Source organism: Nanorana parkeri, unplaced genomic scaffold (genome assembly GCF_000935625.1).
Source record: "Nanorana parkeri isolate BGI_ZX_2015 unplaced genomic scaffold, ASM93562v1 scaffold12, whole genome shotgun sequence".
Taxonomy (NCBI): domain Eukaryota; kingdom Metazoa; phylum Chordata; class Amphibia; order Anura; family Dicroglossidae; genus Nanorana; species Nanorana parkeri.
The window spans coordinates 4,324,589-4,343,348 of NW_017306280.1; the positions used below are offsets into that span (position 1 = coordinate 4,324,589).

Below are 18,760 nucleotides of genomic sequence, written 5' to 3' on the forward strand. Positions count from 1 at the left end.
GCACCTGCAGTGCACTCGGGCAAGGGAGCTGGATGTGGGATGGAGCAGTGAGGTTTCTCTGTACAGGGATTGTAAGTTATTGAAATCAAAGATGGCAAACCAACAGAACTAGACATGACAGGGGATGCTGGGAGATGCAGGCCCTCAACTGTTGAACAAAAAAAAAAATCACTGGTTCTTTTGGTGAACTGGATTCTATACAATGAATAATGCACCAACGTGTTTTATAAGCTTCTCAGGAATGGTTGTTGAAGACTTTCAGGTATTAAGATTGTGGCCAGCTTTAACCAACAGCAGCCCCTTTTTATTCTAAAGAAAGCAACATTACTTCAACTTGGGCAGCACTGTGGCATAGTGGCAAGTACCTCTTGCAGCACTGAGGGTCCCCAGTTCAAATCCTGGTCAGGACAATGCGCTTGTGTTGGCTTCCTCCGGGTACTCCGGTTTCCTTCCACACGCCACAGACATGCTGGAAGGTAAATTGGCTCCTGTCTAAATCGGCCCTGTGTGTGATAGGGACCTTAGATTGTAAGCTCCTTGAGGGCAGGGACTGATGTAAATGTGGAACTATGTAAAGCGTTTTGTAAATTTATCAGCACTATAAAAATACCTGTAATAAATAAACAACCCCTATATCCAAATTCTTCCAACACCCGAAAGTTTTCTTTACATGTTTCCTGTCAATGTTGAATATTTGAGTGCTGTGTCCGAATAACATTTCCTTACATTCGACCAATGCAGGAAGTTGTGGGGTTACTGCATTTTATGTGTTGCTTTTATGTAACAGACCAGATTGAGTTGCTATTTCTATATACAAAGAAGGCACTTTGAACAATGAGGTAAATAATGTTTCCCCCGCCCGCCATATTCTTTAATAAAACTCGTCACAACATCCTCTTGACTATACATTATTAAAGGGTAAGTCCACCTAAGTGCTCTTTCCATTTCTCATAGATGTGAGGTGCTGAGGCTTATTTAAAGTGGAATTCAAGCTAAAAACATTTTGTTTTAGAAAAGGACAATATCCTGGGTGGTGGGTTAAACCTGACAGAGGTTCTAAGCCTTCCCTACTCACTTTTATGCTGGAGTTTCAATTTAATAACCGTGTAAAGCAGAGGTAGGTAACCTCAGCCCACCAGTTGTGGTGAAACTAAAAACCCCATCATGCCTCTGGGACTTGCAGTTCCACAGCAGCTGGAGTGCTGAGGTTGCCTAACCCTGATGTAAAGCATCATGTAAAACAGAACCCAATAAGATTTCAAAAACCACACATTAACCCCCTACCCACAACCTGTTGACTTTCCCCTGAACAATGCAACGTGCTGGAGATATGTTAAACAAATGCACCCCCCTCTGTGATAGCCAGTAGCCAACAATTTGCGCAGTGCTGGCTCTCAAACCTCTCAAATTGTGTCGCTGTCTGTGCCCCCACTGTAGACAGTCACCCCCCGTGTTTCTCCTGGTAAATACTGCCACCAAGACTGGAAATTGAGTGGAAATCTTCGAGCGGTTTACCAAGATAAAAAGGTCCAGTGACACCTGTAATAGGGGAATTCACTTTGGGGAGAATTTTCTTGTCATTTTCTGTTGCATCCCCAGGACAGGAAGTGAAGAGAATTCTCCCAAACGGGACATGGGCAGCCTGACAGGCGTTTTAACCATTCCTAACTCTATCCAAAAACTTAAAAGTTTAGGCTACAGGTATACTCAAGTTTTGAAATGACGTCACGTTATAGTTTAGGTGAGATTTTAGCGAATTGGTTTACACCTACTTTTAGCTATGATGGAGACAATGGTGTCACCCTCCTAGTTGTACCATTTTGCAGGAATCTATGAATGAAGTGGCTGTATAGAACTACACATCCTTTATCAGAAAAGACAGCCCATGTTTAGCCATTTACTTTGAGTTCTGCTTTAAGAAGCTCCGGGTAATACAACCAAGCAATACCTACCCAAAACTTTCTGACTCTACAAAACTATTCTTTTTCATAAAAGGTAAGACTTAAAAAGAATACCAGTATGAGCCAATCTAGTGATCTTTTATTAGATATTAATGTATTTGGAAGGGATCGTCATGAAAGAGCATAGATGACAAAATGATACACGCTTCACATTAAAATACAAATGACACATTCATAAATATAGTACCCCAGGTACTACACGGAGCAGAGAAACACCTATTTACAACCAGTTTTTAGTCCTACTGAAATTATTTCCTGCTTCTGTAACAGTCGGGTCCAGATTCCAGCCAAACGCAGGCAGAAAGAGTGGTCATGTGATCATCCTGCAGAAGGAAATGGACTCGCTTCCTCTATTATTTGTTGTATATACAAAAGGTTGGAATTATGATACTGAAGCACAAACAAGCAGCCGACATTATGGTAATCAGATTCTGACCATCCAATTCCACTGTAAGTCTTATTTACTACAGCAATTTTCTTTAAATGCAGTAACCTGTATTGCACCGTCTCATTTTCTAAGCCTGCATATGTCCAATATCAGTCCCTTCAATTTACTATTTGACCAAGTAGTTCATGTACATCTAGGAGGACCAGAAAAAATGGACAACACACTAACCCCTCACCCTGCGCTTAGCTACCATAATCACCATCGCCCATGCCAGCCAGTGTATGGGTCCAGGCACTTAAATACTTCATCACACAGCCCTGGAGGCAATGTAGTAACATATTGCTTGCAATGGCAAGCAGCCATTGGTCAGAATGGTCATATGACCGTGCTGATTAGCGAGAACCTATTCTAGACCTTCATTCTTCCAAGAATGTGTCCTGGAAGAAACCCATTGGTTAGTGCAGTCACATGGCAATGCTGACCAACGACTGCTCCCCATTGCAACCATTAGGTTGGTTGAAATAAGGTTTTAAAATGCCTGGACCAATTCACAGGTTAGCATGGATCTGGGGTTGGGGGGTGCTGAACTTAACCTTTAACAAGGCAGTGCAAAGATCAACTGTGCAATACAATCATCCTTCACCCAATCAAAGTCAACTAGCCTTCACCTTTTCAGTTTTAAGCAGAACAAAGGAAAATGGCGATTGGTCACTATGAGATCGTGTACCTTGTCTTAATAAATAACAGCCAAAGGGTAACGGTCACCAAGTTAGACACCGTATTAATGTTTTGAGTTTTAGCACAATCAAAAAGGTCAAAAATGATTTTGGGCTAGGGTACACGGGCGCTTTTAATCTCACTTGTGTTAGCAATAAATAAAAAAAAAAAGCTTTATAAACTCAAAACATAAAAATTTTAAAATGACATGGCCCCAAAGATTGCACCCCACATTAGATATCGCCGCACATGCTGGAGTATGAGTAATAATTCTAGGGCCATCATTCACTGTTCACTCTACCTTGATGAGCTATAATGGATTTTGGCTTTCAAAGGTTAGCCCATGGACAATTCTGGGTACCACAATTTGTTGCTGTTTCACAGGCATGCGAAAGATACCCAAGGTAGATGTCCTGGAAGATGATTAGGGAATAGGATTACGGGAAAACTACATTTACACCTGCCAATAATGGTATTTTCAAGAGTCCGGGTAGAATCTATGTTCTCACCCATGGTTCCTTCTAATTGGTTTTGCTGGATTGAGTTGGCTTATCTTGGTTTTCCCTTATACACATTGGTGACTGTTTTACTTTTATGACACTTAGTACAAGTGGGGGTGGGAGGGGCTTTTAACCATTTTTTGGTTTGTGTTACCTGTTGAAAGCAGAGCCAATCGTCTCTTAGGTCATTGTCTTGAAACACTCTTGGAAATACCTTTACCGGTAAGTAGAATTTCTTTTTTTTTTAATAACTCTGACAAATCACTGGCCCCTCCCTTTCAGATTGTAAACCCTCATGGGCAGGGCCCTCCTTACCATCTTGTCTTGTATTGTAACGGTAATGTCGTCCTTATATTGTAAATTGCTGCACTCACTGTTGGCGCTATATAAATCCTGTATACCGTAATAATATTCAGCTGTAGTGATCAGAGCTGATGCAACTAGCAACCCGTAACCAGTAACTGTCCTCTAAGGCTGATGAAGATACATGTCACGGTTTATGGCAAACGCCAAGTTTTAAGACTCATTCAAATATTTGCTTTTAAAAATGCGTGCATAATAAAACAGGTTTCTAAGCTATGTTTATGAATCTTGACACGAGGTATTTATTGACTGCAGTGAACTGCACATGAACCTCACTGTTTAGAAACAGATTCCTATTTTTATTTGTAAAGCTTGTTGTATGTAACCACATACAGTATATGTGACCTGCAATAGAATTGTATACATTCATCTGATGCACTGTTCTACTAAAGAACCCTATGTGAAGGAGAGGTTTAAGGTACGTGCACACTTATGCGCTTAAGCCTGGTAAAGGATTCAAAAGCAAGCAAATTTTTAATTGCGGTTTAGTAACATTGAGTATTTTCCAGGGCACAATTTTAAGCTAAACTCCAGGGAGATATATATAATACATACATACATACATACATACACACACATATATACACACACATCATTGATGTAATGATGTAGAGATATCAAATATATCTCTACATCATTTGGCCCATTCATATTTAAAAAAAAACAAAAAAAAAACGTAAGTGTATTTTTAGACAGAACTAACATAGGTAACAGAATCTGTCCCAAAACCAGCCTCTTCGTGCTAGTTCACACCAAGCGCGGAGCAGATGCAGAGCAGTTACAAAACGGATCAAAACTGCGTCCAATGTATTCCAATGGTATTTTGGGGTCTAGTTCACATCACCAGAGCATGTAAAAAAAAAAAAAACTGCAGCAAGCCCTATTTTTCGTGCTCTGGAACGCATGCAAACACCCTGGAATGCACTAAAAGCCCATTTTAGGCAATAAAATAAATAATTTCTTACAAAAACGGCCCAGACCACATCACAACGCGTCAAAAACACACTGCATGTGCAGAAACTCATGCAGATCTGGTCTGCATTTGGTGTGAACAAGCCCTTATAGTATTTTGATCAGCAGAATTCACATCAGAAGAAGGCAGGGCAACACCCTGAGCCAATCATGGTTCAGCTTTGCATTGGAGCTGTCAGTCATCACCTAGAGGATGCTAACCAGGAGGAGAGCGCAGACTAATGACTTTACCAGTTTGCAGGCTGGGGACAAATAGGTGACCAAACTGTATTGCTGAACTACAGTAGAGAAAAGGGAGGTCACCAGTCTGATCCTGCAGTCTGCTAGATGTACACAACTACAAAGCCTTTGCCAGGTAAACCATTCTTGTATATGTATTTTACCTGTGTATGTAGCCATTTTCCTGGCGCTATACTTTAATCACCCACAGTGCACCTCACAAAGGCATTCATATGTGGTTTGAATATATACAAAATATATAAAAAAAAGAAAACACATTAGTGTGTACGTACCTTTCCCTTTATTTAGAAGATATTAAAGAAAATATGTACCTACAATAATACAGAAAGTGCCATTGCTGACCTTCATCTGAAAATTGCCTGAAACACTATCATGGAAGAAAACATGCAGATCAGAAATTCTGAAAGCAATGAAGCCATTAAACTCAGGAGCTAAATCTTAAAAATACATAAAAGTACCAAAACAATGAACACAAATGTATCTTATGTGTGTATCACTCGGCTGTAGATCCTCAAATCATCTCAGAATTGGTGCTGACACTGTCCTTCCTTCTGGAGGGGGGCCGCTTTTGTACCCATGGTCCCTGTGTGTGTTGTAAAGTAGTCACCAGTCCAAGCTCACTCCCGTGATGGACTACAATCTCATGTTTAGTTTACTGATTTGAATTGAGATTATAGTCCATCACAGGAGCGAGCTTGGAGCGGTGACTACTTTACAACACACACAGGGACCATGGGGAACAAAAGTAGCCCCCCTCCAGAAGGAAGGACAGTGTCGGCACCAATTCAGAGATGATTTGAGGATCTACAGCCGAGTGATACACAAATAAGATACATGTTAATAGTGAAGATACTTGAATGCATTTTGAAGTTGTAACTCCTGAGTTTAGTTGTCACTAACTGGAAGCTAGTATTTTCCAAGGCCGAGGTCAGCAATTACAGATTGTACTTCCTCAGCATAGGTTTCCTTTAAGCATAGATATCATTTGGGTGACTAACTTGCTTTGCTGCGGCTTTTATTGTAGTACAGTGAATATCAGCATTTCCTTATCTAGTGTAACTGTCCGAATAGACATAATTTGCAGCCCTGAAATCTGCTTGGACTTCATATATCTTTGGAGTTATTTGTAACAGTCAGCACACCATTAAAAAGAATACTATCCGAAAATATATAAACAGTCCCAGGCTGGAGGGGGAAGCTGCTGTGTAGTTCTAGACTGTGTAGAGGTTTACCGCCCTTCCATGTCATAAAGCCCTTTATAGTGTAATCCTTTGAATGGTACTTCCTAGAGAAAAACGTATACCAAATTAATGATGTAGGTGGCCATTCCTATTCTCTCCTCCTGAAAATGCTGGCTGTAATGCGAACGGCTCAGAGTCACTGACCTGGAACAAGTGTGATCAGATGTCCTGACATCACACAACTGAATGGTGACTCTGCTGCATCCAGGCAAATAGCATTGTTAGAAGGAAGCTGGTATTGGCCTATTTCTTTCTTTTAGTAGTCCATTATGGTGGGGAATAACAGGACAGTCACCTGCCACAGCTAGTGATTTATGACCAGAGGCTCCTATTGACCTGCTGCTGGAAGTGGCGTTAAGATTCCAGCAATGCACATCTATGATGAATAACACAGTTGTGTGGCCAGGATCTAAAGCCAAGCAGCAATGATTAGGAAGCCTAGATGTGTCAGGTGACCAAAGTCCTGATGGATTCCCTTAAGACAGAATTTTTTTTTTTCAAAGTCCAGTTGAAGTCTGACAACTTTACACAGTCCCGTACACAGATTTCAGTTTGCAAATGCTTTAAAATCCCTTTATTGCCTTGTACAAATGCTAACCCCTGCTCTCACATTGCAATGCTCTATGTTTGCACAGCTGAGTAACAGTCAGAATTCTTACACAGTATTGCAGAGGAGGCTGTGCCCCATGAGTTCAGTTACTGAGTGCCGATTACAGAAATCACTGGGTCTAGTCTATTATATTGAACAGTCCTATTTAGACACCATGCACAACTTCTGTAACAAGAAAGTGAAGATACGACTAGGAAAATGGAGGTGGTTATTGCAATGTCTGAGACTGCATATCCATTTCTATGACTTCATAGTGGGCTTCAAAGGAAGTCTGCCATGACAATCACGTTCGCAATCCTTGACCTCTCCTAAAATGCTGGCAGCTTGGCCTTCAGGATGATCCAGTCACTTCAATGCTTTCTAAATCATTGACCTGGAACATGTATGCAGATATATAGGTTTATTCACAAAAGGGTGAAGGGTTTGGAGAAGGCAGGAGAAGTGAACAATCTAGGCCAAAATAGCCGATTTGGAAAAATTCTCCAATTTAGCTCTTTGCAGTTCTGCTACGTTGTCCTAGATTGTTTACTTCTCCGGCCTTCTCCAAACTCCTCACCCTTTTGTGAATAACCCTCATAGACCTCTGACATTTTTGACTTTCCCAATCTCCATACTTGTTCCAGGACAGTGACTGAAAGCAGAAAGATCACGCATCAGCCAAGCACTTAACATTTTTAGAAAGTCATTGTTAGCCTTCCACATAATAATAATACATTTTTGGAGTCGGAAGAAACTTGCTTTTAGGTAAAACATGCAAATAAATATCTATAGACAACCTATTTTTCTTGGTCTCCAGTGCTCTTCACTTATTTTTTTAGTCCATTCCCATATACGAAGCTACCAGTAACCCGTTCTCTGCCCTTTGTCTGGCTGGTGTAACAGTGACCCACTTATTCTGTAAGGTATATATTACATTTCTACAGACAATGGTGCAAGCAGCAATTGATATATACATACACATCTATAAATAAAATGTTCCATTTAAAAAGAAAAAAAAATAAAATAGTTACACTAATTTAAAAATCTATCTTCTTCTTTTACCCTTTTAGAAAAGAAAAATGTTCAACCTGTATTCAAAACACAAACAAGCCGGTTTTTATGAGTTTTAGAGTGTCTCAGTGCGTCTTCGATGAAAGGCGTTCTAGCTAGTGGCTCTCCATCAACCTTAATGAGCCAAGTCAGTGTGACTAGCGCTCAAACCTCTCGAGTCTGTTAGACAATTATTTCGTTCCTGTGAGAAGAAAGAGGAAGAAGGAGGAAAAAAGGAATTATTACTTGAAATAGAGGATTTATAAAGCACCAGCATAGCCATCACCTTTATAAATGTGATCTCTGGTGTAATTTAATATTTATCGTAATAGGAAATGTGTACTAGGGACATAACTAGAAGAATTGCCACCAAGTGCTGTTGAGGGGGGACGACAGAGCAGCCATCTAGTCAGGCTGGTCATCTAGCAGAGGCTTCCTGATGACCATCCAGTGAGAATGCTGGTCCCATGGATGAAGCAGCAAGGAACGGATGCTGAATGTACAAAAGGTCTGCTGTGTAGGCTGTCTGGATGGCCACCAACAATAAGTGGGCCTGCTACATATCCAGCAAATTAAATCTGTAACAGACACATTTCCTTTAGCTTCACATTCCTGTTGCATTATCCCAGGGGCAAGTGGTCCTGCTTGCTGATTTTCAGGCAAGAGGTTCTTAGATAGATAACCAGCTAGGCTTTACTTGGAAGAGTACCCCCCATCTCCCCAACAATCGAGGTTAGAGGTGTCTTGAGGGAATATCTTTCCGTTTATGCTCAGATCTCCCTCCCTTGATTACAAGTGAACAATACATTGACCAGGCAGTCTCTTTAAACATGTCAGTAAGTATAGGCCAAGACTTCTTGGGTCCTACACCAATGCCATGCAAAACATAAAAATGGTCGCCAGCACTCCAGGTTTTCTTCAAAACGAAAAGTGATGGATCCTATAACTTTTGTTTGCCCGATGAAGGGACCGGACAGGTTCCAAAACGTTGCCACGCATGGTGATATGACCTGTGAGAATGAATAAAAGGATTTCGTTTTGAAGAAAACCTGGAGTGCTGGTGACCATTTTTCTGTTTTGCAAGTATTTGGCGGCGGCCACTTCAGCACCCCCCCAGATTGTATGGGGTTTCCCTGTCAGGAGTGCGGTGGGACTCTCTATTTGACTGCACCAATGTCAAACTCAAATTTGTGTTCCAGCTTTATGTATTTTCTTTGTTAAAGGTTCTTGTTACCAAGCTTTTCTTCCCTCACCTCCATGTGTTACATTTTTAAGGAAGATTCCATTTGAAAGTTTTAAAAGTAATTCTTAGTCAAGTTCCACCAATTTCCCTTGCACGATGATAGAGCCCTTACTGGTTGCTTCACCTAACTCAACAATGGAATGGCTAAGCCCTCCCAACTGCCTTTACACTATCCAACAAAGAGCATTTACTGGTCACTGGAGTAGTCTCCTTGGATAGTGGAAGTTGGCAGGACTAGGGTATGAAGTCAGGGAAGATCCCTAGTAAAGGGAACACAGAATAGGCATTGCTGGCTAATAATGCACTTCAAGGCATCTTGAAGTTTCTGAACTTGGTCAGAACATTTACTTTTAAAACATTAAAATGGAAAAACGGGTCCATTTAATAATTTCTCTGCAACAAGAGTCAGGAGGAAGTTTAGACCAGTCTATGGATCGTTTTAAAGACAACTAATAAGCCATATTGGCCTCATGTACGGTAATCACTAGTTCTATTGGTTCCGCTTTCTATACCAGCCAGTCTTTCTCAGACCCGAACCGCTGATGGAACGTAAACTTCTTTATTGTTTATAACATACAACACTAGTTAGATGTTACAGAGAAGATAAAGGGGGCAGTGGCATGATGGGGACAAAAAACAAACAATGTTTCCTGGATTGCACCTGCATTCAATATCAGGCTTATTAAACAAGGACTGGAATGATGTATAGGTTATGTAATCCAAACTAACCAATCGGAATGAAGTTCTATAGCCATACCAGGTACAGCAGGTTACATAGTGCTTTATTAAAGCCTCCATGGCTTTTAAGCCAGTGGTATATGAAATTTTTTAGATACTCTTATCACCTTAAACCAGCAGTGTCCTACATAATTGAATAAAAATAGATTTTTATTAACCAGAGAGATGTTGAGAAATATGCATTTACACGTTGAGGAGATATAAAACTAAGGCCTTCAATTCTGTTAATTTTAATTGATGTCAGTATAATTAGATTTAAAAAGGTTTTTGACAAGAGTGGGGAAGGGTTTTTACCTGTCAGCTGTATTGCTGTCCGTGCCTCCCACAGGGAAGATTACCTTCACTATTGGTATGATCAGCAGGTCAAGAGGGGGAAAGAAAATCTCCCCAACAAAGACAAGTTGTCCATTTATAACCAATTCATAGAGCTTCACAAGAGGCTACAGATCTTTCTGAACGAAAATATATGTAACTGGAGAAGAAAATATATCTAAGAACGTTTGTTTTTCCATCTACTCACACAAAACAAACAAAGATTTGTAGGATGAATGGCTCTGTGAATTGAATTGGTTATAAATAGACCCTAGGGATGCACCGATACCGTTTTTTCAGTATCGAGCACCGATATTTTTTTCCGGTACTTGCCGATACAGAAAGTCCCACTAAGGAAGCCAAGGGACATGTAATGACTTGCCGCCCCGGTTCCCGATTAGCAGGGAAGCCGTCACCAGGTGATAAGGAAGCATGGAGCCTGCTTTCTGGCCAATCAGGGAGCTGGGGGGAGGATAATGACTCGCCGCCTGGCTTCCTGGAAGCCAGGCGGCGAGTCATTACATGCCGCCCAGCTTCTTGATTGGCCGGAAAGCCGGCCAGAAGCTACCTCGTCACCAGGTGACGAGCAAGCATGAAGCCGGCTTCTGGCCAATCAGGAAGCCGGGGGGCGAGTCATTACCCACCCCTGGCTTCCTGATTGGTCGGGAAGCCGGCTCCATGCTTCCTGGTGACAAGGAAACATGGAGCCGGCTTCCCGGCCAATCAGGAGGCCAGGCAGCGTGTAATGACTCGCCGGCCAGCTTCCTGATACCACAAGTTCCGATATCGGGATAGGTTTTGGGAGCATTTGGGCGAGTACGAATACTCACCTAGATACTTGGCATCGCCACCGATACTAGTATCGGTGCATCCCTAGGAGACTCCTATGTTTAGTAAAAAAAAAAGGAAAACTAGTTTTGTCAGACTGTCAGACCGTCCTTTTCCCAGTTGAGGAGATCCCACCTAACTTCCAATCCAATGGCCACACAGACAGTGAAGGAAATTTTCAAGGACAGCAATACAAACTTGACCAAAGTTCTACCCCTTTCCCTCTCTCTTTAAAGCAAGAACATTTTCACTGGAATCCATATTAAAATCTCCATTAACCAGTGTGTTAAAACACGAAGGCCTTTAATGGGAAATCTTGTTACCCGTTAGCAATCTGTCAGAAACCGCCCATCTCAGCTCTGACTACAATAAACTGCTGAAATAGGTTACAATTCATTTGTCTCTCTTTTATACCAAGCGTTTACACTTTCAACACAACTGCATTAGAATACACTGGTGTGTACATTAAGAAGGATGGGACATTGACAAGTTATCAGGTTAGCAACATTTAGGAGGCCCAGTTTGGCACAAGGTTAGGTAAAAGCAAATTAGGTGTGTCAGTTAATACACAATGAACAGACATCACAGACAGAAAGAGAATGAAATCTAATTTTAATTAGCAGGCTGATAGAATAATGTGACACAGATCTTAATTGTTTTAATTCTGCGGTACGTCTACTTTTGACTGCTGGCCGTGATGGTCTTAGAAGTACAGTTAGGCTTCACATTTAATTTATTATGGCCTCTTGGGACTCCCAGGGTAATACTATCTGTGATCCGACAGCACAGCGACACTTCTAAGAAATCCTAATTACTTGAATTTATGTTCATTACGGGGACACTGCAATATTGCTATCAAAGGATACCTTGTTTCCGAAATCCTTAAATGGACACAGATCCGTAAAGGACAAACATCCACATACTGATTCCCCTGGTGATACAGGGCAATTCCCCTCTATCCACAGGGATAGAACTGTGACCATTTCTGAAGATCACCTGTAGAGCTGCTAGGGATCAACACCACTAAATGAAGAATCCCCTTAAGGATATATAGGAGGTTTACATTGTCAATGTATGTGTGGGGCCCTTAGGTTTGCATGAGTGTATGTATGAGTGTTACAACATTGTCTTTTAAATTTTGAAATTAGAGAAGCACATCAATGGTTTTTGGCATCCTGATTACTTTAATACATTTTGTACTATTTTTCGCTGATACAACTGGTCTCGATTTATTTTTATGAACCGCCACTCCCAGTTACCTTCTACCTGGGAGACCTCCTTGCTTTTTTCATATGTCCAATTGGTTCAATAAATCTAGATGACCAAGTCCACTCTTTGAATAGAAATATACACATAGGTTTTGTTCTCCAGGAATACCCCTCCCCCTTCTTTTAGCTGGAAGTGGGAGGACCTGCTTAGCCCCTCCCACAGCTCTGATCAGGCTATGTACAGCACAGTGATAATGTCACTGCTACTTTTACAAGGTAGTACGTTGGTTTGCAAGGGTATTTGGTGCACACAAAGTGGATTTATCTTCTTTGTGTCTATTGAGGAAGATTTTAAGGGAAAGTTTTAGTCCCTGATGTTCAGCCTTAAAGGTAACTGCATAGATGTTATAAACTAGGCATACAAGTGTGCACATTTTTTTTTTTTTACAAGGATGCACTCTGTACAACTCTCTATAAATTTCTTCCATGGGGTCTCTGCCCTTGTGACATTAACACTAACTCTTTGCCTAATACAGTGATATCTACATCGCTACACACATACTAGTACTAAATGAAGATGTAAGAACATGAAGCGTCTTACTTGCATATGGTCCTCAGCAGCCTTGCCGCCCGTGTTAAGAACATTCAGAGAACTGGCACGCTTCATGCTGCAACCAGGACAGTGGACATGCAAGGACAAACCAACCAATGAGAATCACAGCAATACAAGACATACTCCTCTTCCTATGCACAGTTTGTTCCATCAGTGCGTGTCTCCGAAGACTTTGCAACTTTCCAGTAGAAAAGGTGTGAACCATGAAAACAGCAACATTTACTCACCCCATCACTGGCCCCATTCACACCTAAGCTGAGCCTCCTTGGCCATTTTGGGGGGAGGGGCGTTTGTACAGGAGTATTTGCTTAGTTTTTATTTTGATTATTTTAGCCAATAAAAAGCTATTAGGCAATTGTTATTAGTTGCAATAGTCTATTGGTGCCAAAACACTCAACCCAAATGAAACTCATGTACTTTTTGCAACTACAGACATTTTGCTATAAGCGACAGAACACGCAGATGTGAATGGCAGCCATGGAAAACAATGGGATTCCTCCTGTTGAGCATTGTAATATGTTGGCATTTGAGCTGCGAAACACTTAGGTGTGAATGGGGCCTACACTGGACTCCTCTAGCCTAAACCTTTCAGGAAACACTAACATGTGAAAAAGCTTTAATTTTATTTGCCTGTATGGTAGGAACCCCACTACTTTTAATATCAAAATGATACTTCCATTAGGGTCATTAAGCAAAGGAAAGGCTACAGACAAAAACGCTAGTATTCTTTTCTGGAAATAAATATAGGGGTTATGCTTAGTGGATAAGTCAACCCAAAACTCATGTCAAGTTTGGAAACAATTTATTGGATTTAACCACCAATCAACATCTTCTATCCAGTGAAGTATGTTGCCCATCGGTTTTGGGTAGAGTATCCAGTGAACTCATATGGTGACAAGTCCTCTTTATGCATTACCCCCATTTTTGTAACTGCATTCTAAAGGAGTTGTAGAGATGACAGCGGTACATTACATGGTACAGAGCAGATCAACGTCCTACACCGATTTCACTCACCTCCATCAAATTTCTGCGCTTTAGGTTCACTGGGTGTGGGAGATCACATGGTACATGGACGCAACTGAAATTTAAACATTATGCTCAGCCTTTTTAGCTCCAGCAACAAGCTATTCATAAGGGATCTACAGTATTTTGAGCTGGAATAGGCTGTGAAAACGTGACCCCTCACACCAATGAACTGCCCCAGTATCTGAGCTATGAGCTATCTTTGATTTACTAAGTGGCTGTCTTCTTATTGTCTTTTTTTTTACTTTTACACACTGTTTCGCTTATTAAATAAAGTAAAGCAACAGGCAAAGAAAATGCACAAAGTGTAATTACTTACGGCAACCAATCAGAATTTAATTAGCTGCATTTTGTTTGGATGCAATGAGGTACTAATCCCTGCTCTATGACTTAAACTCATGAGGCCCATGAAACAATATATCCCATGTTAGTGTAGACATATTGTTAAGCATAGGGGTCTTCAGAGCCATCAGCAAAACTATTTCAAGTGGATAGTATACGATTATATGCTCATCTAGTAGGTGAAAGTAAGTCTGTAACACTAGAAATATAGGACCAGATTTTGCCAACTTGTATCTAAGGAGCAGGCTCCAGGGTTGTTATCCTGGCCCTGGCTTTTATAACAAGTGCTAGTCCAGTGAGTTCTGTACTCACATCCTAAAGCTTGGTTTAAAGGTTAACGGCTCACTAGGTAGTAAAGACAGCATCAGGATTACGGCCTTGGACCTTCCATATTAACAGTCTTACAAGTTCATCTGAAGTAATAGGCAATGCACCACAGTCAGCTCTACAACTTCCAACTTAAATGGGATAATTTAGGTTTTTTCAAACTAGCTGGTAGAGGTTGGTTTACCTGGAAATTCAACCAAATTTATAGCAATCAGTAGACATGACAACACAAAAAGCAATAGAAAACCAACATATAATAAACTGGTGAAGGGCACTTGGTTCTCATCCAACGCTCCCTGGGCTCACAAACTGGGCCTAAAAGAACCCATAGACATTAGATGATGAGCAGCTGTTAGGAAATGTCTTGACCAACAAGAGATCCTTGCTGAGCCCGACAAACTTCTGGTCTTAGCACAGGAGTGGACATAGTTTAACATTTGTTTGATTCTGTAGGAGTGCAGCTACATACATGGCTCCGTACCAGGCTTGTAACATGGCAGGGCTGAACAAATCCTGGGAGCTAGGTGGCCAATGCTCCTTAAAAATTACAACTGCTGCCTAAATACTGCTCTCAGTTGCTCTCAATACTGCATTTGCAATGGGAAACTGTCAAAAAAATTCACATATAACTAAATCCACAACACCCCATCCCCCATTTTGGGGTCAGTTCACACCACAAACGGTATGTTCCAGAGCGGTCAGGCCCTAGAACGCATTCCGGCCGGCTCCCTGCGTTCTGGTCCAGTGTGATCTGCAAAAATGCTGCGAGCACTATGGTGAAAGCAAATTATAGCTAACATTGCTTATCTGTGTCCTACTTGTGAGAATTGCTTTTACTTGCGGTCCCTTGTGCACACAACAGGAAGTGAGAGGGAATGTCTCCATCTTGAAAAATGACCCCAATTTTTTAAATTCCCTTTTAGTTGACCCCATTGGAAGAATTCCCTTCTATTCTCGTTTCAGCAAAGACTCCAAATTTTGGATTTCTCCTTACTTTTAGTCCCAGTAACAGTGATCACCCAGATAAACTGAGAAAGTGAATCTCCCTACGGGAACATCAGACAGAAAAACATAATAGGGGTTTTATCTCCTCCTCACTCTATTTTTTGGACTTTAGACTTCTGATCTTCAAGGTAAGCTATACAGTTACCGGAAGGCGGAATGAGGAGTTCTTATTGGCCAAGTATCATCCAACATGTGCGTCTATCCTTTGTAGGTGCCGCACAGCTGGTGAGCACAGAGACCGGGATTTGCCATCCATATTTATGCAGCCCGTGATCTGGTTAATCATTAGCTAGAAGCAGGCAGAGATAAACACATAGCACATATTCACAAACAGCAGGAATGAGAACAGGGACCATGCAGGCTGATGGGCCTGTGTGCACAATCATTAGAACAGACACATTCCACACTTGACCTGGCAGAAATAACATTGAACAGGACATTTATATCATAAAAAAATAAAAATACATAAATTGTAGTAAAACATAGCACATTTATTTATCAACATTCAACAAGAGATCCATCCAGATGATGGACAATTTCATGATCATTTTTCTTCATATTAAATTTTGTCCAGCAAATAGTTCATCAAAGCCAAACATTTGTTCTACAGGATGACTTCTAAAAAGCAGAATGCATTCCCTATTTCACCCTTTCGCTCATTTCAGCATGAACAGAGAATATTCCATTTTAAAGCACAGTTGGGATCAGCTAATAACATTCCTGGTACATCAAACAAAAGGTGTGGAAAAAGTCTTACAGTTCATTTTCTTTAGAAAGTAGCCACAGCACGAGTACAAAAAATGCCTGTCCTCTGCCAGCATACTGCAAGTAATGACTGTGTGGAAGGAGAAGTTTTTCTGCAGAGGTCCCATACACCCCGTGCTGAAGCAGAGCTGGAGCTCTTCAATCAGCGAAGTTTATGTTCCTTGCTGGAACTCTAGATCTGACTCAGTAGGGGTTGTGTTGGATCCCTTCAGAGAGACCACTGCTTCTAGACAGAGCAATTGTCCGTCTTTACAGCATGCTGGCAGAGAACAGGCCTTCCAACTCAGGTTGTGGCTACTTTCTAATGAAAATTAAATGTAGGACATTGCATACCTTTTCTTTTGATACTCTGGGAATGCATTAAGGGGATGTAAAGTGAAAGTCCAGTTGGGCTTTAAAGGAAACCTTTAATTAGGGGACTGAGGAGGCTGCCATTGATTATTCTGATGCTGCAAATGCTTGTCTGGCTTTAATGCAGACCTCTCCCAACTCCTACGGGGCTGCACTACTCTGAGCCTCTAAACCAGAACAGGTATGCACATACTGTACTTTTGATCCCGATCAGTACACTTATTCTGAGTCAATGAAAGCTTGGAAGATAATATTGGCAGGCGTATGTTGCAAATAGCGTCTAGAGGAGCTGGAGGTTTCACACCCCAGGTTATGAATACAAAGGAACAGATTGTTTCCGCAGTGGGCTGTGCAAGGACCCAGTGGGGAGAAAAAAGGGGGCTTTTTAGAAACCAGTCCAGACCTCGTATATAAAAGTCTTAGAAAAACATTTATTCACTAAATTGTTGTATACATAATTTAGAACCAAAAAATAAAGTACAAAATCATGTCATCAATAAAAATATATATCATTAATAAAAATACATATTGAATATGCAGGTTCACCGTTAGGTGACAATACCGTGCGGTTATGAGATATGCGGTAACTTATTTTCAGAGTTGGAGCTACTGATTCCAGTGATACAAACAGTAACTTCACACGCGGCAAGAGATCCGGTCTATATATGTCCCCCTAATAGAACTTCATGACCCCTAAGTGTACCTCACCGGCTGCCCGTGATTCCTGAGGAGTATAGCGTGCTGTTCTCCGACGCGATCCCTCCATCTATTGTTGTTCGTGGCGGTTTACCTTCGATAGAATCAACCTCCTATATGATTTCGTTGCAGTTGCTTCATGTCATCTAGTTTTCGTTGCTTTGATTATACATCTGGCGAGGACATACATGTAAGCATCCAGAATACAGTTCTCCCGGAGATCTGCCTTCTTTCCCCTGAAGAAGCCCCTTCTTGGGGGCGAAACATGTAGGGACCTATAGGAGCGTTTACATCATCTGAAAATAAGTTACCGCATATCTCGTAACCGCACGGTATTGTCACCTAACGGTGAACCTGCATATTCAATATGTATTTTTATTAATGATATATATTTTTATTGATGACATGATTTTGTACTTTATTTTTTGGTTCTAAATTATGTATACAACAATTTAGTGAATAAATGTTTTTCTAAGACTTTTATATACGAGGTCTGGACTGGTTTCTAAAAAGCCCCCTTTTTTCTCCCCACTTGGTCCTTGCACAGCCCACTGCGGAAACAATCTGTTCCTTTGTACTTTAGGATACATAGCCTGGCCACATGTGCACTTTAAAAGTTCTCTGCTGGGTACACAGCTCCATGACTGGCACAGAGCATTCTTCGGAAGAGCCAAATATAAGGAAAAACTATACAGGTTAAAGAAAACCCCCAATAAAAGCCAAAAGCCACCCCCTTCCCTACAATCATTGTCAGGCCCAAAAAATAGTTGAGGTTAATGCCTGTTTTAGGGCATGTTTCCACCTGCCCGTGCGCTGATCGCATTGTCCCGTGCCCGGAACCGGCCGCACAGGACTGCGTGGCAATACAATGCCCTGCGCTCCAGTGCGGTACGATCGCAAAAAAATAGTGCATGCATGATTTTTTGCACTCGTACCCTCAAGCCGCAGAACGCAAGGAGACTTTGTGTATGTGATCCCTTGTGTCCTGGGCACAGGACAGTGCAATTAGCGCATGTGCTGGAGGAAACTAGCCTTATCCTAAAATTTGAGGCTGTGTAGAGTTGCTAACATCAACAGTCCTAAATGGAAATAATTTGATCTCTGACGTCTTAGGAGATGTATTACACACAGCAGCATCTATCCTTGCTACAAATAAGGTAGTATAACTCCCAGAGGATGACTGGCTTTATGTACTGCCCTCTGTGCCGATTTATTGGTAGCTGGAACTAAACTCAAAACCAAATTCAGCATTACAATCTCAGCAAGAGTATACCATTAAAGATGCTCA

At 41.3% G+C, this 18,760-nt stretch overlaps 1 protein-coding gene across 6 annotated transcripts in view; it reads right to left on the reverse strand.

Annotated features, from left to right (window-relative positions):
* Positions 1 to 8,026: 8,026 nt before the first annotated feature.
* KLC1 (kinesin light chain 1) overlaps positions 8,027 to 18,760 on the reverse strand; it is a 77,867-nt gene continuing 67,133 nt past the window's right edge. For 3 of the 6 annotated variants that reach the window (XM_018556523.1, XM_018556506.1, XM_018556516.1), the window contains exons 15-16: positions 12,952 to 13,018; positions 8,027 to 8,223 (exon numbers count right to left, since the gene is read on the reverse strand). In XM_018556523.1, coding sequence (XP_018412025.1) covers positions 8,158 to 8,223; positions 12,952 to 13,018 — 133 coding nt within the window. In that variant the 3' untranslated portion in view covers positions 8,027 to 8,157. The remainder of the gene's footprint in view (positions 8,224 to 12,951; positions 13,019 to 18,760) is intronic. The other 3 variants (XM_018556537.1, XM_018556529.1, XM_018556545.1) reach the window with 2 other exon arrangements.